The sequence below is a fragment of the Mytilus trossulus genome, chromosome 6 (assembly GCF_036588685.1).
Source record: "Mytilus trossulus isolate FHL-02 chromosome 6, PNRI_Mtr1.1.1.hap1, whole genome shotgun sequence".
NCBI lineage: Eukaryota > Metazoa > Mollusca > Bivalvia > Mytilida > Mytilidae > Mytilus > Mytilus trossulus.
Window position 1 is genome coordinate 42,676,896 of NC_086378.1, and position 27,554 is coordinate 42,704,449.

The 27,554-nt window shown below is 32.1% G+C and overlaps 1 protein-coding gene across 3 annotated transcripts in view; it reads left to right on the forward strand.

Annotated features, from left to right (window-relative positions):
* The window catches only part of LOC134721371 (uncharacterized), a 108,631-nt gene that overhangs the window by 25,961 nt on the left and 55,116 nt on the right, over positions 1–27,554 (forward strand). For all 3 annotated transcript variants that reach the window (XM_063584334.1, XM_063584333.1, XM_063584335.1), the window contains 14 exons: positions 1,769–1,832; positions 3,057–3,170; positions 4,087–4,275; positions 4,480–4,611; positions 6,839–6,940; positions 7,353–7,397; positions 12,362–12,553; positions 15,432–15,560; positions 16,445–16,562; positions 21,751–21,896; positions 22,428–22,568; positions 23,012–23,073; positions 23,757–23,838; positions 25,721–25,880. In XM_063584334.1, the coding sequence (XP_063440404.1) occupies positions 1,769–1,832; positions 3,057–3,170; positions 4,087–4,275; positions 4,480–4,611; positions 6,839–6,940; positions 7,353–7,397; positions 12,362–12,553; positions 15,432–15,560; positions 16,445–16,562; positions 21,751–21,896; positions 22,428–22,568; positions 23,012–23,073; positions 23,757–23,838; positions 25,721–25,880 (1,676 nt within the window). The remainder of the gene's footprint in view (positions 1–1,768; positions 1,833–3,056; positions 3,171–4,086; positions 4,276–4,479; positions 4,612–6,838; positions 6,941–7,352; positions 7,398–12,361; positions 12,554–15,431; positions 15,561–16,444; positions 16,563–21,750; positions 21,897–22,427; positions 22,569–23,011; positions 23,074–23,756; positions 23,839–25,720; positions 25,881–27,554) is intronic.

Below are 27,554 nucleotides of genomic sequence, written 5' to 3' on the forward strand. Positions count from 1 at the left end.
TTTAGATAAATTGATTTAAAATTGACTGATATGCATAGAAGTTTGTTTGATTAGAGGTTGTAAAATGTCCAGTGGCAAATACTTCAGGCATGTTCAGGACGACACAATGCAATAGTTGTGTCTTAATGCATCCATAAAAATTACTATTAGAACACTCCGTCAGTTGTGAAAATGATAAATAAAATAAAATACATTTCGAATGATGAAAACGTGGGGGTTGTGTGCGTATTTGCAGAAAAGACCAAGTTCAACATTCTGTCATTAGTAAAAATTATGCAATATAAATATCTGAGAATATATATATGCATCCTCTATAAGTAAAACACATGGCGCATTATGTAAATTTTTAAACTAAATTGAATGAAAGTGTCACAAAAATGTGCCATTTTTCATTCAATCCTGCGTGTTTATTATTTGTATTTATATTGTATAAAAAAATCGGAAACGGCGTGCATCAGACTTTCAAATTTAATAAAAAGACAGTTTAACAGTCAGTGAAAAAGTTACCAGGGTTCTTGAAGCAGAATAAACAACACTTCTATCTTGTGAAAGGACAAGACAGGGACAAGCCATTAAAACACAAGAAATTAGAACGATTTCTATTGAAATCAGCTTCCCGTACAGTAGGTTTTGTTTTTAAGGTTTTATGGCGGGAGAAGAGAGACCATTCATAAATCTAGAACTGTAAAGGGGACGACATCAAAATTCAAAATTATTCTGTGGTTTTGTGGCATAAAACATTGTGCATAAGTTTTATATCAGTTGGTTGAGGAAGACTTAAGTTAGAAAATGGAAACAAATTTTGTAAAAATGGACGTACACTATGATACGTACAATCGGATCAACGTATAAACAGACAAGGATATAACTCAATGCCCCCTTTGCTACGGCGGGGGCATAAAAATGTACATTGATGAAATAAGATAAAACTCTGCGAAACTTCATGAATTGTTTAGGCACAAAGACGTTATGGCTAAACTTGACATCATATAAATGAAAACTAACAAACTGAAGGTCATAACGTTACTTGTACAATTCAAATTTTGATAAAATTACATCAAAACGACGATTATGAGGTAGGTGTTGTTTTATTTTCGATAATATTGTAGTTATCGAACATTGGTTAATCAAAGCAATTCAAAATGGCGGGTCCCTCCTTTTTTCAATTATTTGAATTAAAGTTATCTCCCTGTGTACGCAAACCTTACCTTAAATTCCAAATTTTTGAAAAGTCAAAAGAAAAAAACTTTAATCGCACAATATTGCGCAATAGATTTGACATTTGTTTATGTGTCAGAAACTCATATTATGCCCAAAATTTGTTCGCAATCCAAATTCAGAGCTGTATCAAGCTTGAATGTTGTGTCCATACTTGCCCCAACTGTTCAGGGTTGGACTTCTGTGTTTGTATAAAGCTCTGCCCTGCGGAGCACCTATTTTTTTCAGTATTTGCTTTCTTTTTTGCTGGATTTGAAGTTTGTTCAAGCAGTGCATGTTTCAGTAATAATGTACCTAAATATTACAACATACAAACACAGAAATGGTTAGTAAGAATAGTTTTGAAGAATTCTGGACCATCACATAATTCAAACATCAAAATATTATAATATTGACTTTAGATAACATTATTTTTAACTTAGGTGTAGAATTAAAAATAGCCCTTTTTTACTTCCTGATTAATATGAAAGTAAAAGTAGAAAGGTTTTTAAAAAGTACATGCTTTTATATGAAATCATTAATTTAAAAAAAATCTTTGATTTTTTAACAGACTTTTAAGTATATTAAAACCCAGCTGTAACACAACAGGAATACTGGGAGGAGTTTCACTTATGGTAAGTTGAATTATAAATGTCATAAAGTGAGGGTTTTATATTAATGAATTGTCAAGATTTGCAATGCGTTTTATGTTAATTTTTCTGTAACTTGGAAAACTGTCCACCAGGGACCATAATGACATTGAGGTTAACAACTTTAGGTCAAGTTAATTATACCTTAATTGAAGTGATTATTAAACTTGTAATTAAGATATTATACTCTGAGATAATGGAAAAATAGTTCATTAAATTATAAAAATATTAACATGCTGTTTCACTTTACATGGTATTTTCATCCGGTGAACAAATATAAACTTCATTCTTCTGTAATGAATGAAATATAAGTACTGTAAAAATATGAAAATTCAAATATTTGATTCTTTAAAAATTGAAATTTCTACTATTTTTAGCTCACCTGGCCCAAAGGACCAAGTGAGCTTTTCTCATCACTTGGCGTCCATCGTCTGTCGTAAGCTTTTACAGAAACTACTTGGCCAAATTTTACCAAACTTGGCCATAATCATCATTAGGGTATCTAGTTTAAAATGTGTCCGGTGACCCGGTCAACCAACCAAGATGGCCACCAGGGCTAAAAATAGAACATAGGGGTAAAATGCGGTTTTTGACTTGTAACTCAAAAACCGAAGCATTTAGAGCTAATCTGACATGGGGTTAAATTGTTCATCAGGTCAATCGTTCATCAGGTCAAGATCTATCTCCCCTTATATTTTTAGATGAATCGGACAACCTGTTGTTGGGTTTCTGCCCCTAAATTGGTAATTTTAAGGAAATTTTGCTGTTTTTGGTTGTTATCTTGAATACTATTATAGATAGAGATAACCTGTAAACAGCAATAATGTTCAGCAAAGTAAGATTTACGAATAGGTCAACATGACTGAAATGGTCAATTGACCCCTAAGGAGTTAATGTCCTGTATAGTCAATTTTTAACAATTTTCATTGGGCTAAGTTCATTATAGATAGAGATAATTGTAAGCAGCAAGAATGTTTAGTAAAGTAAGATGTACAAACACATCACCATCACCAAAACACAATTTTGTCATGAATCCATCTGCTTTTTTTTATTAATATTCACATACACCAAGGTGAGCGACACAGGCTCTTTAGAGCCTCTAGTTTCAATAGGAAAGGAAAAGATGGATTGCATCAATTCATAACACAAAATTCCTAGTTATTTAGTAGAGGAGCATGTTTTCTGTATGTTGACTTGCTTCCTTTTCAGGGAATAGAGCCTGTTAGAATGGATAACTTAGACCAGGTGCTTGTCCATAGTGCTGATAGAATTAATCCTATTACTGATCTGAAAGATGCACCTATTGGCAAGTTAATGAGAGAGGTAACTATTGTAATAAGTTCATATCAAAGACAAATATAACAAAAGAGAAAAATTGCAAAAGTCCCTCTTTGCTTCAACCAAATAATTTTTTGTAATTGGTTCCAAATATATTATGTAGTACTCAGAGGTGCGTGCAGAATGCTTAAGTGCTATGGTTATCCTGAAATGCAATGGTCTGCGCCAATGTGTGATGGTCTATAAGATAAGTGACAAAAAAACGGAGAATTTGCTGTCATTGTTTTGGATTTATAGTCCCTACATCTCACATTATGTGTCTTATGCCCTACAGTGAAAGGGATCTACAATATGTCACTAACTGTACAGGGTTCATATGACCTTAACTTCATTTACATGTGTCATTTATAATGTTAGTTGATGAGATATTTGTAGTAAAACCTTCATACAACATACTTTCAACCTAAAAAAGTCAATCATGCTAAGTAAAGCAGGCGAGACAAGACATTTCAGTGTGTGCTCTTATGTTTAACATCAAACTAAAATACAGAAAAGCTGTTAAAATGGAACTGTTTGTCAGGGGGAAAACATGCTGGAGGGGAGTGCTTAATATCAGCTTGGCAGTTTCTACTAGGTCTGAAGATAGTAACTCTTTAATTTTACATTACATACTTGCTGTACATTGACCTATAATGGTTTACTTTTACAAATTGTTATTTGGATGGAGAGTTGTCTCATTGGCACTCACACCACATCTTCCTATATCTATATGTTATGTAATATATCTGTATAATATGATTAAAAGTTTACTTTTATTTCAAAACAATACTTCTAAATCATCATATGCTTTATATTGTTATTTCTAGAATGCCTATGCATTAAATTAGAAATCTCCTGTCTTATTTTAACACTAATTAATAATTAGAGAAAACATTCATAACAAATATTTTCTATTTTATAGGCATTACGTCAATTAGATTTTCCTGCACCAAGACTTATACAGGCTTATGCTTGGAAATGTATTCTGCGTGGAATGAACTTTGTTGGATTGTCTCCCCCTGATTCTGGGAAAACACTAGGCTACTTAATTCCTATCATCTCCCAGATACTCAACACTGGGAGGTATGCTACTCTGCCTAAAGGACCAGGGGTAAGTATATCTAGGGATAAAATTGGGACAGTTTAAAATGTATAAAAGAAGCAGTTTGAAGGATCTTGTTTTCCTTTTAATTATTAGAACTAAAGATAAATAAGTATTTATTGTATATTATTTGACTAAATGTTTAGATGAGTTTTTATCAGTTTCTTCTCTAACCAGTTTAAAGAAGTAACTTTGTACTTATATCTATTTCAGCCATTTGCTGTAGTATTGGTGCCATCTTGGAAGAAAATACGACACTTGTTATGTGTTACTCATGGTTTGTTACAAGGAGAAAAAAAGATCCGAATCATTGAACTGTATGGTTCAGGAGAAGATCTAAAAATGGTTAGTTAAAATACAAATAAGTACTGTGAAAGTATCAATAATCGTGGTCTGAGCATCATTTACATGTTCATGGGATTTTAGTTTTTGTCGAGCCTGCGACTTTTGCAGAAAGTTCGACATAGGGATAGTGTAATGGCGATGGCAGCGTTAGCTAACTTCTTAAAAGCTTAATTTTTTAGAAAGTTGAAGACCTGGATGCTTTTACTTTGTATATAGTTGCCTCATGTTACTAAGTTTCATTCAGTCACATGTCGTCCCTTGACCTCATTTTCATGGTTTAGTGACTACTTGGAAAAAAAGTAAAGATTTGTATATTCTCTCTTACTATAAGTGGTACGATAACTATATTTGGTATGTGCGTACCTGTGCAAGGTCCTCATTCCCATCAGACAATTTTTACTTGACCTCGACCTCATTTCATGGATCAGCGAACAAGGTTAAGTTTTGGTGGTCAAGTCCATATCTCAGATACTATAAACAATAGGCCCAGTATATTCAGTGTATGGAAGGACTGTAAAGTGTACATGTCCAACTGGCAGGTGTCATCTGACCTTGACCTAACTTTCATGGTTCAGTGGTTATAGTTAAGTTTTTGTGTTTTGATCTGTTTTTCTTATACTGTATGCAATAGGTCAACTATATTTGTTGTATGGAAATATTTTATGATCTATATGTCAGTCGCACAGGTTTAATTTGACCCTTAAACCTCATTTTCACAGTTTGTTGCTCAGTGTTGTTTAACTATAAGCAAGCGATAGGTCAACTATATTTGTTGTATGGAATAATTGTTAGCTGTACATCTTGGCATCGTTCATTTGACCTTGACCTCATTTTCATGGTTCAATATATAGTTTTCTTGGTTAATGTTAAGTTTATGTGACAGCTGTAATAAAGCTTTATATTTAGGAATATCAACATAATATCAGATAAGTAAAGAAGGCGAGATATTTCTGCATGTGCACTCTTGTCTTAAAAAAAAAAGGAAAAATTGAAGCCATTAGATACAAAGGTTACAAATTGTCTGCATTGAAGGAAATTGCAAAGTAAACATTGACTCGTGTCAATCATAATGATCACACTAATCAACCAGAGATAAAGTGATCAACACATTAAAGACCATCAAAGGTGTTAATTAGTCCATAAACATGTTACCTAAAGTAAACAGTTACATAAAAAAATGCTATAAACGTATCTTGAATAGTAAAATAATTCTTATCAAAAACAAGCCAGCATGAAATTGCTATACCCATACGTACGAGAATTATGAGGATATAAAATGAACACTTTATCATAGCATATCAATACTGGAAATCTGACTTTCATCAATCAAAAAAATAATTATGAGAATATTAAGATCAAACATTATGAAGTTTAGGTCTTTAAAGATTAAATGGGTATAATTCTGCCTGCAATTGTAGTTCATGGTGTGTTTGCCCTGTGAATACTATTATAGTTTATATTTTTATCGGTAGTCAAACCTACACGGGAATCATTCAATGTCTTTATTTTGATAACGGTTGTTTTATTTCGTTGAACACTTAAATTTATGGATAAAGTCATGAAAACCACAAAAATTTGTACCCCACAAGTACTTTCACATTAAATAAATCATTGGCAATGAAGATGTATCTTCCCCTCTATATTGATGAGATCTTTGTCACCTATAAATAGACTATTGAACAGTAAGTTTGAATTTTTCAATAACAATTGTATGCAACTTATGCAAGCTGTGCTTTAACAGTAGATGATAGTGTTTATTGAAACCATAATTGTCCAGTACATTTAATTTACCAAGGTAGTCTGTATTTATGTAAATTTGTATTTTGTGTAAACAGAGTATAGAGAGAGTACTTTGTAAGTTGTTGCATATGTAGATTCATATTTCAGAAACTAAGAGAAAAATGTAACTATTTAATATTGTAATCATCTTTTGAATAATCTTTTGTCAGTTGTAAGTCATTATGACCATTATTTCAAAACTTGATTGGTAGTGAATTCAGAATTCTATAACAATTTTGCCACCTGATAGTGAGAGCATATATTAAAAAAAATGAACTTTGATGGATAGTGACGGATAGAAATTAGGAGTTTGTGTTATAGAATATGTTTTTCACCTACCATCTGACTTTGTGTTTAAAGCTTTATGACAAACCAATCTGTAATTCAAGTTTTGGTTTGTATGTTTAAATTTAACTTATAACATATGTACTCTTATATTGTATTGTAGTGTCCTTTGATAAATGGTTGTGAAATCTTATTGTGTACTCCACCCAGCCTGAAACGTGTATTAGAACTAAATTATGTTCATCTCAACAGATTGTGTCATTTGGTAAGTCAAATTTGTATTTGTTTATTTCATCCTCTGACCATAATATCATAGAAATAACTTCGTTAAAAGATTAAAACTAGACACTATGTGAAGATAGTGTTTAGGAAAAAGATGACACAGGTCAATTAAGAAAAAAAATCATAATAATTATTAGAATAAAATCAAAAGGTCTTTCCACAGAAACACTTATTTGTTGCTTATAATGAACTATATGATGAAAATGTTGTTTTGAATGTGTGTTTATTCAAGTTGCCTTTCTTTAAATATAACAGTTCTTTAGTTATCTTTCCAAGTATTTCATTACGTTCTATACACCATTATAATTAAGATGTAGGTATTGAGTGGTGTTTTTTTTAACAACATGATTAAATTAATATAAAATAAATAGATTTTTAACACTTTTCTCTTGCAGGTAGTTGATGATGCAGAGGTGACATTAAATAATTTTACAGAGGAGGTGTGTAAGATTAGTAAATATCTCATCAACAAAATTGATAATATAGGATGTCACATAAACCAGGGGAAGTTGTAGTCTTATAATATAAGACTCTGGAGGTTCATATCATTTACATTCAACGTTTTTTATCGGATATTTTTTTTTTACTATCAATGTTGAACCCCAGAGTCTTATAACAAGTATCCATTTTCTCGTATTGGATTCCCAACGAATTTTTGTGGGAACTTTGAACGACAATTTGACAATGTTTACGGAAGTTTTAAGTTTACTTATGTCACTATCCTTACGGGTGAACATCTCAAATAATAAATAAAATGTCTTACCTTATCATATGATGGATTAATATCCTTTTTTTTAACCACTTTTCAAACTGTCCCCCCTTATTTCAAATTGTCAAGCGGATCAAGTACGAGAAGTTCCGCAGGTCTTTCCGAATGTTAATCAGTTGTACATATTTCAGAATATACATTGGAAAACGAATTTTGTTTTGACTTTAAGATGATTAAAAATAATGAAATGATTTAATTCATTTTAATTTCCTCATCAATAGAAAAGGAAGCTTACCATCAAATCTTTCTTAACCCTTAAGAGGCGACCATTTAGTATTCATAAAAAGGTAAAAGATGGTTGTATAAATGAATGCTATGTCCCGATAATAACAGGAATTACACGGTGAAAATTTCTACAAAGAGTTATTGAAAGAAAAAAAACTGTGTAATGAAAATAATGGTCAAAGCTGGAAATGGTGACTATTATTACATACACGAATAAGGTAGTTGGCTTTCTCGATTTACTTTCTTTACAGATTTTTTTTCATGTTGGAGATTTGCCATTACAGCGGTTTTTTTCCTCTCGCGGAAGGCCATGTGGTATTAACTGCTTACATCAACTTCATTTAAACTTTTGTAAATGTAACATTATTTTGTTTCATCGGCTTCAATACCACATCTCCTTGCAATTTTGATTAGGGCTAATTGCATAATGCTTGTAGAGTAAAGCTTTGGTCGGCTTGCTTGCTTTGTTTGTATAAACTTCTACCTAAGCTTTGTAAAAAAGATTCACATATTAATACAATATATATGTATATCTAGTTATACATTACATTTAATACATAGCTCACCGGTAATAAGCAGTCTGGGGTCAAATATAAATAAATGAACTGTAAAATGTGATTCTATAAGTATTGTGTAACATGTTAAAAAGTGATTCAAATGATATAAATATAACACAAATTACGCAAACCAATAATTTTATGAATTTGAATTTATGCATTACAATATCTTTCATGTTTCTTGTGCTGTTAATCTGGCGGCTACTTTTCCCTTTCTTTTTCTAATTTATAATTTTAAACGACTTCATGTACTATTTCCAAAAAACTTATTTTCTTCTTGTCATATTCAAACAATAATAATACTTTAAGCCCTTCAATGCATATGAGACATCACACCAAAAAATAAAGGTAAAATTGCGAGATCAACATACATGGATGACAAGTTTAAATATCAAATGTCCAAAATTGGTGTTGTCCTATTATATTGCCAATAAGCTGACAGATGCGCTAGGGATGGATTCAGTTTTATTTTATCATGATAATTTTACTTTGTCGCTTAAACTTAAAGCCACCGGCAAATATATAAGCGATATCATAAACTGCACCAGCACTTGTATCAGATGTTAAATTGTAAATGCATTGACCGTAGACAACTTCATAGAAGATAAATCAGATACAAAGAAAGACGAAGGATGCGATTTTCATCACTGTCGGTGTCCTTCTTGTAAATGTTTTGCAGAGTGTTTAAAAAACTGTACTTGTCGAGAAAGGAGCAAATTTAGTGTGGACGAGTTTCTAAAAACACCCAGACATTAAAGTTGCATTCTTTCTTGAACTTTCTTCTCGAACAACTTGCTATTATTCTTTGTAACAACTCGATTTTAGCAATACAAATATTGCCTCGCCAGCTATTATTTATTTCTATTGATACATACAAGAAAACGTTTGGTGAATGAGAATTGGCTCGCTCACCCCCGTTGTAGGAACTCGTATTTTGAAAGATATTTATCTACTCATCCGCCCTCACAACTAGAAATTAATTTCCACTGATGATTACAACTTGGACAAGAGAACTTTGGGTAAATGAGAATTGGCTCGCTCACTGTTGTATGAACTCGTATTTTAAAGGATCACCGCCCCCGCTCTCACAACTCGCAATTGATTTATGTTCATTCTTAACAGCTTGGACAAGATAACTGGCTTGCTCACTCCGTTGTATAAACTCATATTTTGAAGGACATTATTGCCACGCTCGCTCTCACATTGGCGCACTCTCATGGTTCATTGCAACTTCATACCGTTAGCAGCTAGCAGATTTCATGAACATTTGAACTCGTATTTCAAAAGAAATCCATCGCATCGCCCGTTCTTTTGACTAGAGAACTATTATTTTGTGAATTTGGCTCGCACGCCTCCGTTACATGCCGAACTCATATTTTGAAAGACATTTATAACCTCGCCCGCTCTCACAACTCGCCCATGATTTCTGTTGGTGCTCAATTAACAACTTGGAGTAGAGAACTTTTTGTGAAAGACGATTGGTTTGCTTAATAAATAAGTTATACCAGTCTTATAATTAATGTTTAAACATATTTTTTACTAATCTGTTGATACATTATAACTGTATTTTGGACATTGTTCTTTTCAACTGTAAACAATATACTTATATCGTTTTTTTCGGGGGGGGGGGGTTGGGTTGGGTTAAAAATAGAACCCATATTTTTTTATTCTTTTTGTTTTTTTGCCGATAGTTCTCTATTCTGTTAACCCCATTCGTAATCTCTCTCAGCACTTTTTATGGTTATCTCAATAATTGCATGACACCATTACAGAGGGGGAGGACAGGGGGGTACCATTTTCCCTTCTCCAATCCCTCTTCTCCTTTCTCCTACCCCTCTTCTCCTTATTTTATTTTTTTCAAATTTACCGGAAAAAAGAGATATAATTTTTTTTTCATATTTTATTTTTTTTCTCCAACTTTTTTTCCTTTCTCACAGCCTTCCTCTCCTTTCTCCTACCCCTTTCTCCTTTCTCCCACCCCTGTCCTCCCCCTCATTACAATTGGTCGTGTTTTCGTACGTTGTTCTTTACTGGTTCTAAATATTATCGTCAAATTCGTTTCGTTCACGAAATCCTTAAAATAAAGAATCGGCACATATATTAGAAATAAAATGGCGTGAAAAAAATTGTTTGGCAACTCAGGATAAAAGTGATGGATTAGGAACATTATTTTTAACAATAAATACGGTAAGAAGTTACTTTCATTCATATTTAGGTTGTTCCGAATAATTTTATTTGTTTTGGCAGTGGATTATTAATTTAAATTTTTGCTACGAGAAAAAATGACAAATTTTATAAGACTCTGGGGTTCAACATTGATAGTAAAAAAAAAATATCCGATAAAAAACGTTGAATGTAAATGATATGAACCTCCAGAGTCTTATATTATAGGACTAGGGGAAGTTGCAGATTTTATTATTCCTGATATTAACTTAATATTTCAATACTTTTATAGTTACTTTCACTTGCAATTTACTGAAGGAAAATCTTCTTTTCTATATTGTATTTCAAAATTTGAAATGGTGAACCAATCAATACCTGAAGTAGAAATCCTGTTGTAAGGTTATCAGGTATAATCTGAAAGGTATCAGTGATATTGTTTGCCTTAAATTATTGGAGAATAAAAGCTTTTTCCCCTGGAGAAAAATCCCAATTTGAAAAAAAAATGGCTTAAAATTATTCCCAAAAAGACAAATTTTTTTCCAAACAGTGCAGTCTTCGTAGTAATTGTGCATAATTACAAACTGAAAAACACTCATTTAAACATTTTTGATGCCTAAAATGACTATATTTGCAAATTTGAGGGTCCATTTATGTATAATCACTGCCAATAAAGGGTCTTATTTCAAAGCAAGGGTTGACTCTTGAAAGGGAGTCTGTAAATTGAAGTTTCAGTAAAATTTGAGGTTTATTTTTAATTTCCCAATTTGATGAAAATGACGCATATTTTCCCAATAAAAAAAGGGTAGAGGTAGTTTTAAAAAAAGCCAACAATATCACTGGGTATTCACATTTGTTTTTCACCACTATGAAATATAAAACAACATTTAAAGTCATCAACATCCATCAATAACTGCTATTTAATGGTCTGTGCAAGTCAACATCTTTTGACAAAAAGCCTGATGTCTCCAGAACCAATGAAAATACTGTACTTGTTGTTGAAACATGTCAGCTGAAGGACACCTACGGGTGCGGGAATTCTCGCTACATTGAAGACCCATTGGTGGCCTTCGGCTGTTGTCTGCTCTATGGTTGGGTGGTTGTTGCTTTGACACATTCACCATTTCCTTTCTCAATTTTACCTTAATATACCAATACTCTGGTAATTTACAGGTGTTGTTGTCTTTAATGTTATTTTATAATATTGTACTATGTCAGTCATTTTCATAGTCAAAATAAAATAAAGCAGGACAAACAAAGAAATGAAAAGCATGTATAGTCTGCTGTTGTGTAAATTTTTGTAGAAATTACAAAATTTATTTTACACAGTAGGTACCCTTGAAATAAATGTATCAACAGTATGTATACACACCACACTTTGGTAGTCATTTTGATGTTTCAGAGATAAAAACATAAAGGTGTAAGCTGCATAATTTTTACCACATCTGTATTTATGGACTACAAAACAGTGCATACAAAATATCAAGAAAAATACCTTTGAAAATTATGAATTTTCAAAAGTTGGCAGGTATGGTCATGATTATGCCCTAAAATTATAAAGATGATTAAAAGTACATGCATAGAAAAATATGCCTATTTGAAACAAGATATAAATTCAAGTAATATTCGCTGTTCCTTTTGTAATATTAACAAATGCATGTACATAATTATAATTGTAAAATTCATTTTCCAGGTGAGATTCATTGTAAAAACTTACAGTGATGAGCTAAGAAAGCAAGATGATCGAACTGCTCCCCAGCAGCTGATGTTATTTGGTACACAGTGGGAATCCAAGGTCCAGAGTTTTATCAGTTCATATATGTGTGAACCTAAAATTGCTATAACTTCCAGATATGAAGCTTCATTGTATGGAAAAGTGCGACAGGTAAACAGTGTTATTTGAATGTTGTATTAGTTGAGTTTATACACAGTAAAATAAATTGTTATAAAACTACACAAAAGTGTTAGAAAGTTTCACAGCTTTTTCAGAAATGATGGTTTATGATAGTCTAAAGAAGCTTGTTTGTGTAGTTTTCACTTACAGCACCTAAAAAGAGAAAAAGGACATGATCAACTATGATTTAATGCTTGTTGGACAATACATGATTTTCTGACACCCTCTAACATTTATACCTGGAACAACATTTGTGGCCTTGCAACTAAACTCATCTTTAAAGAATAACAAAGCATTATTAATAAAATCAACACATTAATTTAACCATATAATGCTGATGCTCCATAAAGCATTTAACTATTACATGTATTCCATAAGTTCTTCTTACACATAAATATGAATAAGATATAGTGAAATATTGTTAGTTATTTTTAGCTCACCTGGCCCAAAGGGCCAAGTTAGCTTTTGTCATCACTTGTCGTCCGTCGTCATCGTCTATCGTTATTAACTTTTACAAAATTCTTCTCCTCTGAAACTCCTGGGCCAAATTTTACCAAACTTGGCCACAATTATCATTGGGGTATCTTGTTTAAAAAATGTGTCCAGTGACCTGCCCAACCAACCAAGATGGCCACCATGGCTAAAAATAGAACATAGTGGTAAAATGTAGAGAATAGCTTATAACTCGAAATCATTGATAGCAAATCTGACATGAGGGAAAATTATTTATCAGGTCAATTCTATCTGCCCTGAAATTTTCAGGTGAATCGAACAATTTTTTCAATTTTTCACTATATCCTGTTCATATTTATGTGCAAGAGGTACTTGGGGGATACATGTAATAGTTAAATGCTTTTTGGAGCATCAGCATGATATGGTTAAATTAGTGTGTTGATGTTATTATACCCCACGCAACGAGTTGGGGAGGGTATAATGTTTTTGACCTGTCCGTCCGTCCGTCAGTCCGTCTGTCCGTCCGTCAGTCCTGTTTCTTGTCATCGCAACTCCTCTCAAACCACACAACAGAATTTCACGAAACCTTTTCAGATAGTAAGGACATACTATGTAGTTGTGCATATCGACAGGAAATTGCGATTCAATTTTTTTTCTAGGAGTTACGCCCCTTTGAACTTATTTACTTTAATGTACTACTGCTACAGTTTGTCATCGCAACTCCTCTCAAACCACACAACAGAATTTCACGAAACCTTTTCAGATAATAAGGACATACTATGTAGTTGTGCATATCGACGGGAAATTAAGATTCAATTTTTTTTCTAGGAGTTATGCCCCTTTGAACTTATTTACTTTAATGTACTACTGCAACAGTTTGTCATCGCAACTCCTTTCAAACCACAAAACAGAATTTCACGAAACCTTTTCAGATAATAAGGACATACTATGTAGTTGTGCATATCGACGGGAAATTGCGATTCAATTTTTTTTCTAGGAGTTACGCCCCTTTGAACTTATTTGCTTCAATGTACTTCTGCAACAGTTTGTCATCTCAACTCCTCTGAAACCACACAACAGAATTTCATGAAATTTTGTAGATAATAAGGACATACTATTTAGATGTGCATATTGGCAGGAAATTAATTTTTCTTATACAATTTTTTTTTCTTACACTTATTTAAATTCTCCAATGACAATGTGGGGACGTGGGGTATGTGAGCGTGCTCACTAAGGTTCTTTAATTAATAATGCTTTGTTATTCTTCAAAGATGTATTGGGTTGCTGCCCCTGAATTGGTAATTTTAAGGAAAATTTGCCGTTTTAGGTTATTATCTTGAATATTATTATAGATACAGATATACTGTTAGCAGCAATAATGTTCAGCAAAGTAAGATCTACAAATAAGTCAACATGGCCAAAGTGGTCAGTTGACCCCTTAAGGAGTAATTGCCCTTTATAGTCATTTTATACCAATTTTTCGTAAATATTTGTAATCTTTTACAAAATTCTTCTCCTGTGAAACTGCTAGGCCAAATTTAACCAAACTAAGCCACAATCTTAATTAGGGTTACTAGTTTAAACAATGTGTGTGGTGACCTAGCCAACCAACCAAGTTGGCTGCCATGGCTAAAAATAAAACATGCATGTAGGGGTAAATGTAGATTTTGGCTTTTAACTCTGAAACCAAAGCATTAAGAGCAAATCTGACAAGGAATTAAATTGTTTATCAAGACAATATCTATCTGCCCTGAAATTTTCAGATGAATTGGACAACTGGTTGTAGGGTTGCTGCCCCCCCCCCCCCTATTTGTAATTTTTAAAGAAATTTTGCAATTTTTGGTTATTTTAGCTTGAATACTATTATAGATAAATATAAACTGTAAGCAGTAATAATGTTCAGCAAAGTAAGATCTACAAATAAGTCAACACGACCAAAATGGTCATTTGACCCCTTAAGGAGGTATTGCATTTTACAGTCAATTTTTAACAATTTTCATTTATTTGATAAATTTTTGTAAATTTTTTACAAAATATTTTCTTCTGTTACTAAAGGGCCAAGTTTATTATACTATTGATAAAGAAAATTGCAAGTAGCAAGAATGTTCAGTAAAGTAAACACATCACCATCACCAAAACACAATTTTGTCATGAATCCATCTGTGTCCTTTGTTTAATATGAACACATACCAAGGTGAGCTACACTTTATATAGTTAGTTTTGAGATATGTAAAATATTGAGCATATTTGATACTTTTGACCTAAATATGATTGATTGGGTTAAGACGCTTGTAGGTTAAAACTATTTTATTCTCAAGTTCAGCATATGAAGAATAGATGATGAATATGAAAATGAAATGCCTGGGTTTTGGGATTGTTTTTTTGTAGGATGATAATTACATATCTAATATTACAGATACCTGTGGTGTGTCACCATATGCAGAAACCCAACAAGTTCCTTGATATATTGGATGATATCCTAAAAGAAAACTGTAAACTTATTATATTTGCCTCAAAAGTCAACTTGGCATGTAATGTATACAAGGTTTGTATAACCAGATACAAAGTTAGCATTGCGGAAAAAAAATTGTGTTTCTGGTTGCATCCTTAAAAAAATAGTGTATTTAGTTCCTAGTTTTATTTTTATTACCCAGCTACGATAGTAGACCCAAATTTCACGGTCCACTGAACAAAGAAAAAGATAGTGTGAAGCTTAGGTTAAAGTTTTTGGTCACTGTAGTTTTTGATGAAGTAGAAGTACAATCAACTTGAAACTTAGTACACAAAAATTGTTCCCTATTATATGTTATTTCTAATTTTAATGCCAAATTAAAGAATCGACCCCAATTTCACGGTCCACTGACTAAGAAAAAGATAGTGCGAAGCTCAGGTTAAAGTTTTTGGTCAAGGTAGTTTTTGATGAAGTTGAAGTCCAATCAACTTGAATCTTAGTATACAAGTCATGTTCCCTATCATATGATCTTTCTAATTTTAATGCCAAATTAAAGTATTGACTCCAATTTCAAGGTCCATGGAACATGAAAAATGATAGTGTGAGTGGGGCATCCATGTACTGTGAGCACATTCTTGTTTTGAATTATTTGTTTTTTTGATTAATCTCATCATGCAGTTCTTTGAACTGTTTTTGAGTGTGAAACTGTTATGAACATTTGAATATCAGGTTTATTCAACACACTGGTTATATCCATACAGATTATTTATTATCATTTAATTTTTGTAAATATTAACAAGAAAATCATATGATAGAATTTAACTATGACATGATAGCTCATATTATGTGCTTTCAGAAAGTAAAAAAGCTGTTTTTTGCTATGAAACATAACAGATAAATTTACTGTGTTATACAGATATAGTTTATCTGACCAAATTACGGTAACAGACACATTATGTTGTATTGTTTCACTTTAGCTTTTACAGTCTCGTTCACTCTGTGCTATGCTTGCTCATGATAGTATGGACAAATTTGACATTGAAGAGAAGAGCTCGAGTTGGTATTGTGATGAAGGGGAGGAGCCAATTATTTTGGGTAAGACTTTTTCTTTATCCATAACTGATTGTGTGTCTTAAAATATATTTTATGAGTATATTGTTGTCATTTATATGTCCACCTATCTATTTTAGGAATACATTAGACTCCGGCCAATCGGATACCCAAAATGTCAACTAAAAATATCCGATTGTCCGATACAATTCAATTAGCCGATGAACGTATATTCCTCCAAGGTTTTTTTCAAAATTGACAGATACAACCCTAAGATACCAATAGCTATCATAGCTGCTTTATTAATGGAAATTTCTAACTAATCTCGATGTTTTTTCAGGTACAAGTTCGGATATTTTGATTGATTGAGTAATAGATCGATCAGCTGATTATAATGTATTTTGTTTATCTGTCAGTCTATTATTGAGTTTTTAATTATGTGTTGATTATCTGAATAAAATATGTACCTCTTAAATAATGAGACTTGTTGTTTTTGCTTGATTTGTTTCATTTGTGTATTAAAACAGGTAAAAGCTAAAAATAACTATGAATTCTCGGAAGTAGGCCACAGGTAAATCTTTTAATAGCTACTCTAACTATAATCGAACTCGGATCTAATTTTTTAGTTTTTTTATTTATGAAACACATTTCCAATTTCAAGTAATATAAGTACTTCTATGATTATAAAATTGGACATCAAGATGAGTAAAATTAATTTGTTTTTCTGTCGTGGTTCAAAATAAAAGGCTGAATATTATGTAAATTAGGAAAATGGCGTAAGTGTGTACAAGTTACATAAACTTTCTATTTCACCTGGGATATGCTATTGACACACGATTCCTTATTTTTACACGGGACTTCTATATATATTTTAATAAATTGTTGAGAAAGAGGTACATTTCATTCATATTTAATAAACATTGATGAACATCACGCACAGTTTATCATTTCTGTCGTGTCTTGTTTGTGAAGTAAATGATAACGATCACATTTGGATAAACACATAACAAACACATCTTTAGGCAAAATATAACATCAGATTCATAAAATAAACAAGACAACAAGAAAAATATGTTTTATTTCACTTTATAAGATCGTTTTTATTAATAAAATGAAACATTTCTGTACTGAAGTTTTCTTAAACTTCGTAATGGCGCAACTTCCGGCTTCATTTCCTGTCAAGAAAAATATGAAATCATTTCAAAATATTTGATTGTACATGTTTTTCACACATTTTTCATGAATATTCCTATCCAATTAACCGATATATTCTAATATCCGATATTCGATTATCCGATGTATTTTGACTGAAATGTATAGGGAATGGTTCGGTGTTTTGAAATAATATTACAATAGCCGATATATTCGTTTAACCGATATCCGATTAGGTGGAGTCTACTGTACTAGGAAAGATTGAGAGACAAAATTGAATAAACCTAAGATCACCTTAATGTCATTGATTTTTAGCTCACCTATCCCAAAGGGCCATGTAAGCTATTCTCATCACTTGACGTCCATTGTCGTTTACTTTTACAAAAATCTTTTCCTCTGAAACTACTGGGACAAATTAAACCAAACTTGGCCACATTCATCATTGGGGTATCTAGTTAAATAAATGTGTCCAGAGACCCAGCCAACCAACCAAGATGGCTGTCATGGCTAAAAATAGAACATAGGGGCAAAATGAAGATTTTGGCTTATATCACTGAAACCACAGCAATAAGAGCAAATCTGAAATAGTTAAAATTGTTTATCAGGTCAAGATCTATCTGCCCTGAAATTTTCAGATGAATGGGACAACCCATTGTTGGGTTGCTGCCCCCGATTTAGTAATTGTAAGGAAACTTTGCCCATTTTGGTTATTTACCTTGAATATTATTACAGATAGAGATTATGGTATACAGCAATAATGTTCAACAAAGTAAGTTCTACAAATTAGTCAACATAACCAAAATGATCAGTTGACCCCTTAAGGAGTTTATTGCCCTTCATAGTCAATTTTTAACAATTTACATTATTTTTTGTAAATTTTTACAAAATATTTTCCACTGTAACTACTTGGTCAAGTTTATCATAGATGGAGATAATTGTAAGCAGCAAGAATGTTCAGTAAAGTAAGATCTACAAACACATCACCATCACCAAAATTTTTTTGTCATGAATTCATCTGTGTCTTTTGTTTACAGCTTTTACATTAATGCTAGCAAGACAAATCTTTGTTCGGCTTGCTTGCTTTGCTTGTATCAATGTTTGCTCAAGCATGGCAATTAAGATAGGCGGGGCTTCAGCTTGTATACATTATACTTAATTTTTATTGGACGTAATGTTTGAAGTTAAGGACACTTTTTAAAACATCACTTGATGATAAATATAAAGCGCAATCATAGAAATAAAAGCCAAAAAATTGTATTTGTTTATTTCTCTCGAAGATATGCATTGTCATCATCCGACTTAAGAGACTGTTGTCAAGTACTTTTAGTAAAACAAAATAGCTATTCGAACACACCTACTCTGATTTGTGATTCATTACATAGGTATTTCATTTGACCCATATATTTCATCTTTTAGTACTGTGATTTTTTTTATGTAAAAAAGTCAACCTGTAGCTTTGCTATATAAAAATGATAGAATCTGAAGCAAGATGGTGTATCAAATGTTCTTTCTTTGTACATTTTTAAGACAAAATATTCATCTCAAACACACCCTAACATAAGAAGGTTCACTTGATTTTCTCTTTTTGATACAATTGTTACCAATTTTTTGATTTTTAGCTCACCTGACCTGAAAGGTCAAGTGAGCTTTTCTCATCACTTGGCGTCCGTCGTCCGGCGTCCGTCGTCCGTCGTCCGTCGTCCGTAAACTTTTACAAAAATCTTCTCCTCTGAAACTACTGGGCCAAATTTTACCAAACTTGGCCATAATCATCCTTGGGGTATTTAGTTTAAAAAATGTGTCCGGTGACCTGGCCATCCAACCAAGATGGCCGCCATGGCTAAAAATAGAACACAGGGGTAAAATGTATATTTTGGCTTATATCTTTAAAACCAAAACATTTACAGCAAATCTGACATGGGGTAAAATTGTTAATCAGGTCAAGATCTATCTGCCTTAGAATTTTCAGATGAATCGGACAACCCGTTGTTAGGTTGCTGCCCCTGAATTGGTTATTTTAAGGAAATTTTGCAGTTTTTGGTTATTATCTTGAATACTTTTATAGATAGAGATAAACTGTAAACAGCAATAATGTTCAGCAAAGTAAAACCTACAAATAAGTCAACATGACCAAAATTGTCAGTCAACCCCTTAAGGAGTTATTGCCCTTTATAGTCGATTTTTAACAAATTTCCGTCAGTTTTTGTAACTTGTACAAAAATCTTCTTCTCTGAAACTACATGGCCAAATTAAACCAAACCTGGCGATAATTATCATTGTGGTATATAGTTTGAAAAATGTGTCCGATGACACCGCCTTCCAAACAAAATGGCCGACATGGCTAAAATTAGAACATAGTGGTAAAATGCAGTTTTTGATTTATATCTTTAAAACTAAGACATTTAGGGCAAATCTTTGAAAATTTAAATGTCCATCAGAATAAGATCTATCCCCTCACAAATTTTCAGATGAATCTGACAACTCGTTATTGGGTTGCTGCCCTAAAATTGGTAATTTTAAGGAAATTTTGCAGTTTTTGGTTATTATCTTGAATACTATTATAGATAGAGATAAACTGTAAACAGCAATTTTGTTCAGCAAAGTAGGATCTACAAATAAGTCATGATAAAAATTGTAAGAGTACCCCTTAAGGAGTTATTGCCCTTTATAGTCAATTTTGAACAAATTTTCGTCATTTTTGTAACTTGTACAAAAATCTTCTTTTCTAAAACTATGGGCCATATTAAACTAAACGTGGCCACAATCATCACTATGGTATCTATTTAAAAAAAGTGTCTAATGACCCCACCTACCAACCAAGATGACCGACATCAGTAAATACAGTAACAGGTGAGCGACACAGGCTCTTGAGAGCCTCTAGTTTTTTCTTGAGTCGCATAATGGAAGGACATACACGGAAATGACTAAACTAATAGATTGATATGTTCTCTGTCCGTATTGATTTTAAAAAGAAATAAGGTTATGCATTTTCTTCATCCAACTTGATAGATAACCATGTCGTCGACTTGATATCTAATTGTTCTGCTTAACTATGTAATAGATACATTGAAAACTTATGTAAATGGTTGTTTTTTTACAATAAAACACTTCGTATTTGAGAAGAATTTTTTTATTTTATTTGTTTCTATTCACTTTAAATTTTTTTTTACTAAAGTAAACATTACAGAGAGCATTTATCGCCTTCTCTATAAACAAAGAATGATCAGTTTGATGGTTTACAAGCAAAAATTAATTCAAAATGCGCAATATTCAATAGCAATGGACATTATGTAATAAATAAAAGGGATGAATTAAGTCATTTCCACTTCTACTTAATTCATCCCTTTTATTAGAAAATCAAGTGCACCTTCTTATGTTAGGGTGTGTTTGAGATGAATATTTTGTCTTGAAAACGTACAAAGCAAGAATATTTGATACATCATCTCGCTTCAGATTCTATCATTTTTATATAGCAAAGCTACAGGTTGACTTTATAACATAAAACAATCACAGTACTAAAAGATGAAATATATGGGTCAAATGAAATACCTATGTAATGAATCACAAAATCAGAGTAGGTGTATTCGAATAGCTTTTTTTTTATTATCTAAAGTACTTGACGACAGTCTTTTAAGTTGGATGATAAAAAATGCACATCTTCGAGAAAAAAACAAATACATTTTTTTCGTATCCATTTCTACAATTGCGCTTTATATTTGTCATCTTGTGATGTTTTAAAACTTTGAGTGTCCTTTACCTCAAACATAACGTCCAATAAAATTTAAGTATAATGTATACAAGCTGATCAAAGCCCCGCCTATCTTAATTGCCATGCTCGAGCAAACATTGATACAAGCAAAGCAAGCAAGCCAAACAAAGATTTGTCTTGCTAGCATAAATGTAAAAGCTGTAATATGCACATAGACCAAGGTGACCAACTTAGGCTCTAGTTTTTAATGGTTAAACTATATTTTTTATGATTAACTGCATGTCATATATTTAATAAACATCTTTGGCTTATGCTGCTTTTTTCTTGTATTTTGGAAACATGTTGAAGAATTAACATAATTTTTGTTTCCAGTTGCCACAGATGGCAGTATACCACATCTTTATATCAATAATGCCACCACTATCATCCATTATGATCTGCCAGATTCAAAGACCAAGTTTGGAAATAGAATGTCGTGTATGTCAAGACATTACTGGAACTTCTTGACCAAAGATCAGGTCAGTTTTTAATCAATTAATAATTTACGAAAAACAAACTGACATTTACCAATAACAACCACTGAACTACAGGTTCCTGACTTTGGACAGACACATGTAGAATGTGGTGGGATAGACATGTTTGTGAGCACTCAATCCTCACCTAACCTTGGACAGTGGTGTTTCATAAATACATTAGAAAAAACTAAAAACTATAAAAATCAGTTTCAATGGAGCTAAAATCAAAAGATTGTTACAAGGTACAAATATGATAAGCATGAAAACTATAGACATATGGCAGAAATAACATAACTTTCAGTCAATGAAAGCTTATTCCTTATTACCATTGAAACCCAGATCAAGATCAAATTTAGGTGGTATTGCTTATACCATTCTCAGGTCATGTTCCTTTTACAAATTAAATGGTATTTAGTTAGACTGAGCCTGTGATTGAGCTTACAACTTCTTGCATTCAAGTAAGCATGCTTTTACAAGACCAAATCAATTGGACAACAACATCTAACTCACAATATCTTTATTAATGTTTTGCAGGAACAAAGTGTTATACCAACATCATACATACTGATTACTGAAGAATCTACAGAAACTGTCGACACCATATCTAAGCTGTTGATAAGGTCGAAGGTCAAACTTCCAGAGCAGCTGAGACAGATGTTAGCAGGCAGGAATCAGGTATTGTGTATTAAATGCTTTAGGGTTGTTGTTTCGCTGCTATTTTATACTATTGAATTTATAGGGTTGTTACATGGATATTTATACTATAACATGCATAAGCAAGTAACATAGGTTTAACATCTGACTTACCAATTTATTAAGTTTGGTTGAGATGCATTTAATAGTGCTATTCTGGCTTATAGTGTAGTGAATGCAGGGAAAGTAAGCAGGAAAAAGAAGGAACCAATTCCTTCAACATTGTTTAAACAGAGCCTTCAAACATTTCTTAACTGTACATTGAAAATATTTGTCTCTCCTATTGGACACAAAATGATATTAATCTCTGTAGATGGTTTGTATCTGGAAGAAATACACATTCATGTAGAAAGTTTCTTTTTTGTATAAGTTATAAGTAATGCATGATTTTGAGAAAATACAAAAATAATGATCTTGTTTTCCAGGCACTTAATCTAGATAAAGAAAAGAGGCTTTGTCATTACTTGAAAGCTTTTGGAAGATGCAGGTATGTAAATGCATATCCAGTTGTGACACAGGATTTAGATAATATACTTTTAATAGGAAAACGAACAAATCATTTAACCTTAAAAACTACAAACTAAGCAATTTAACTGCTGCATGTTCAACTCTGATCATCTGTTGTGGAAATGTTGCATTGTCTAATTTCTGTCCTAATTAGAAATTATAATGTATTCACTGGCAATCCAAATTAGATGACCTTCCTCTATTACCGACAGTGTAGAACCTACCTTATTTTATTTAATGTTAATTTTTCCCCATCCTAAATATAAATGAAATATTTGCCACTCGATATTGAACCAACAACAATCAACCAATCCAACCTTAAACTGTCCAGTTTCAAAATATTGTTAGCAGTACATTTAATAAGCAACCAATAATGAATTAAAAAAAAAAAGAAGAGATAATAGTTTCTTGGTTTGGTTTCCATATAATATATGAATCCTTTTTCTCAGACATTCAAACTCATTCATTCAAATTTACTCAGTCTGTATAAATTTCTTTACCTTCAATTTTTTTTCTTCTGTAAAGGGTCATATTATAAAAAAAAAACCCACATAGCTGAGAGAATGATAGAGCAAATAGTTACCCCTTGAAAAAGATGTCAACTTAGGCAATTTATCTTTGAGTTGTACATGATTTATAATATTGATAATGTATTTATTGTAGACATGAAGATGTGTGTAAGGATAGACATTTGATTGTACCAGATATTGATGGAAGAAGTAAATTAACTTGTGGATATGTCAAGGTAGAGTTTTAGAAGTTAAGCTTATCATTGATTTTAGTTGAGATGTAACCTCACTGTCAAATGTTCTTTATACAGAAACTTGAAATAGAACTAATGATCAGCAAGATAATATCTATAAATTAGTCAACATGGCCAAAATCATCATTCTACTTTTATAGGAGAAATTGCCCTAAAATGATATTTATGCTTTTTGCATTTTTGGTAAAACTAGGAAAGATATAGAGAAATTGTAGATAGGAAAAATATAAAACAAGATATAGACAATAAATGTGTCAACAAAACCTAAAATAGTCACTTTACTTCTTACAGCTGTTACTGACCTTCAAAGGCATATTTTTTTTACCCATTTTTCAGTTTTATGACAAAAATAACAAGTTCAACAAAACAGATTTTTTTTGGTCATGAATTATATTCTTATGGCCATTGTTGAACACTATGTAAGTTTTTTCAAACTTTTTAGATATACAGGGAGAATGATACACATAATACAGGGTTTAAGCTAGGATTTTGAGGGCTTTAGTCACTTTTGCGCGCCATGAAAATCAACCTTTTTTTTTTGTAACAGCAAGGAACCAAGGATGTATGTTACTAGCTTCATCTTTGACTCTGTCAGATTTTAAAGGACTTGTAGGCATGACTGGCAGTCAGTATTGTATGGTTTGACTGTATTGGTCCTTATTATGAAAGATTCTGACATGGGATGTGGAAACTTAGTTCACAATTTCTATTCAGTTTGTTCCAGAGGACATTCCTGAACAACACAAGTTGGATTCAATTTTTTTAAACAAGGAATCACAGTAGGAATTAACTTGCAATGATTTTATCACTGCATAATCATTATCCTTATAGAACATCTAAATAGATGTCTGGAAATCATTTCTATTAGGTTGGGACTGTATAAAATCCTTTTTGGAACGAGTATAACGACTGAACAAATCAAGAATGGATAACGTTTGCTACTTTCGGTTTTAAAATGAAACGAAAACGGGAAGTGACACGTGGATATTAAATTCAAAACGAGTCCGGATTTATCAGGAAATTATCATTTTTCGGTTTTAATTCCTTTAGTTAGAGATATTTATTTGTCTCTCTCGTTTAATTGCTTCTAAATGATTTCGTATTTTTTTTATCAGGGTCTATAAATAATTAAAGGACTACTTTCACACATGCGTAGCACAAAGTACAGGAAGCACCTGTTTAACTCGTGAAGACAATTTGAACGTTTTGAATAAAGTTCTATATAATATTTTTTAAATGGAAATGTCGAAAGTTTTTTATGGCGATTTATATCAATTGTGACGAAAATGCGTTCAAATGACGAATCTACGACAAACGAACTTCAAATTGTGATCTTTTGAGAAATAATGAAATTCAAATGCAAACTGTCCGGGAGTATAAACAAATTGTTTCGATCAAATGACGAAACTATTCTCCTGGTTGTTGACAAGCCAACTGACTGATTTTCCTTGGAAAATAATTAATTTATAATGGTCAATTATGATTTATTAGCAATTAACGGATTAGTGACCCATCGGATGGCGAAAGGCAGATTAGTTGTAATCACAACTTGTAACACCTGTTGAAAATGTCAATTACCTGGGGGTCATAAACTTGTCAAAAACATAAAGTCAGGTAGATTTATAGAATTTTAACGAGAAAATATTTTTACACTTTCTAAATTTAAGTGACGAAATTGATTTGAAAAACTTTCGTCAATGCGAAAACCCTTTCGTAAATTACGAAAGTGACGAGTGCTAGCAAAATCACTGCATAATAAATATTGAAGGAAGCATTGAAAATCATAAGAAAACATTCTTTATTAGATTTGAATATATTTATTAAGATTGTGAAATTGAATTATATATTTTATATTCTGTTGCAGATAAGAATGACAAATATAGTAGATGCCAGTCATTTCCATGGAATAATTCAGGAACACAAAGCTCCAGATGGAACAGTCACAGATTTAAGATGTGATTATACTAACCTCCTCTTCCAGATGCAGTCTTTCTTTGGAGATCATATGAACAGACAACGACACAGTATGTGTTATTTTATAAACACAAAAAATGAACACAACAAAACTGTTTTTGTCTTGAAACTTATTTCTTTATTAATATTATTAATCTCGCTCATACCTGCCAACCCTCCCGCTTGAATGCTGAAATTGTGTAAATCCCCCGCTTGCCGTTACTCTCCCTCGGGGGGAGTACAAAATCCCCCTCTTTGGAATATATTAAACTTGAATGACGAGTCAACATTAATTACGTTTTTATGTCACTGATGAGGGTTGTTACCTGTAAATCACAGACTATGTGTACTAAAATGGCTTCACTTGGCAGCTTGGGTGTCAAACATAGTACTTATTAAGGATCATTAATGACTTTTGCTTCAAGCTTTCAAAACGCTTCAAAGAAATTTCCGGTTACTTCCCCTGTTTAAATTGAAAATGTTTTGGTCGTACTATAACTTTAGAATAAGAAAATATAAATCTATGAAATTTAAACACAAGGTTTATGACTATAAAAGGAAGGTTGGGATTGATTTTGGAAGTTTTGGTCCCAACAGTTTAGGGAAAAGGGGCCAAAAAGGGCCCAAATAAGCATTTTCTTGTTTTTTGCACAATAACTTAAATATAAGTAAATAGAAATCTATGAAATTTTAACACAAGGTTTATGACCACCAAAGAAAGTCGTCTGTTCGTCCATTCGTCCGTTTGTCTGTTCGTCCGTCTGTCCCGCTTCAGGTTAAAGTTTTTGGTCAAGGTAGTTTTTGATAAAGTAGAAGTCCAATGAACTTGAAGCTTAGTATACATGTTCCCTTTGATAAGATCATTCTAATTTTAATGCCAAATTAGAGAATTTATTCCAATTTCACGGTCCACTAAACATAGAAAATGATAGTGCGAGTGGGGCATCCGTGTACTGTGGACACATTCTTGTTGATTATGGGCTCAGTTTTCAAATTGGTCCAAATCGGGGTCCAAAATTAAACTTGATTGATTTCAACAAAAATTGAATATATGGGGTTCTTTGATATGCTGAATCTAACCATGTATTTAGGTTTGTAATATTTTGGCCAGGTTATCAAATTGGTCCACATTGAGGTCTAAAGGATCTAAAATTGAACATTATTTTATTTCATCAAAAATTGAATTCTTGGGGTTCTATGATATGCTGAATCTAACCATGCATTTAGATTTTGGATATTGGACCATAATAGCTAGGTTAATGTCCAATTTAGAATTTTTAAGTTTTTAAGTTTAAGTTCTTTGACCACATTCATTCTGTGTCATAAACCTATGTTGTGTCAACTATTTAATCACAATCCAAATTAAGAGCTGTATCAAGCTTGAATGTTGTGTCCATACTTGCCCAAACTGTTTAGGGTTCCAACTCTACGGTGGTATAAAGCTGTGCCCTGCAGAGCATCTGGTTTAATAAATGTGAATTATTTTTAATGTGAACTGAAATAACAATATAAATTAAATAAAGATTGAACAAGAATTATAAAAGGATGGCAATTGAATAATTTTGTATGCGTTATGAAAAAAAATAACTTTATTTTAAAAATCTCTTAAAAGATACCTCTATTCAATGTTTGAATTGGAATTTATAAGATATGTATGGAACCTCTTTTTAAATAATTTTGAGAGTGCACATACATTCTCAACCATGTTGAGGAACACGCATCTATAATACTAAAATAACAAGGTC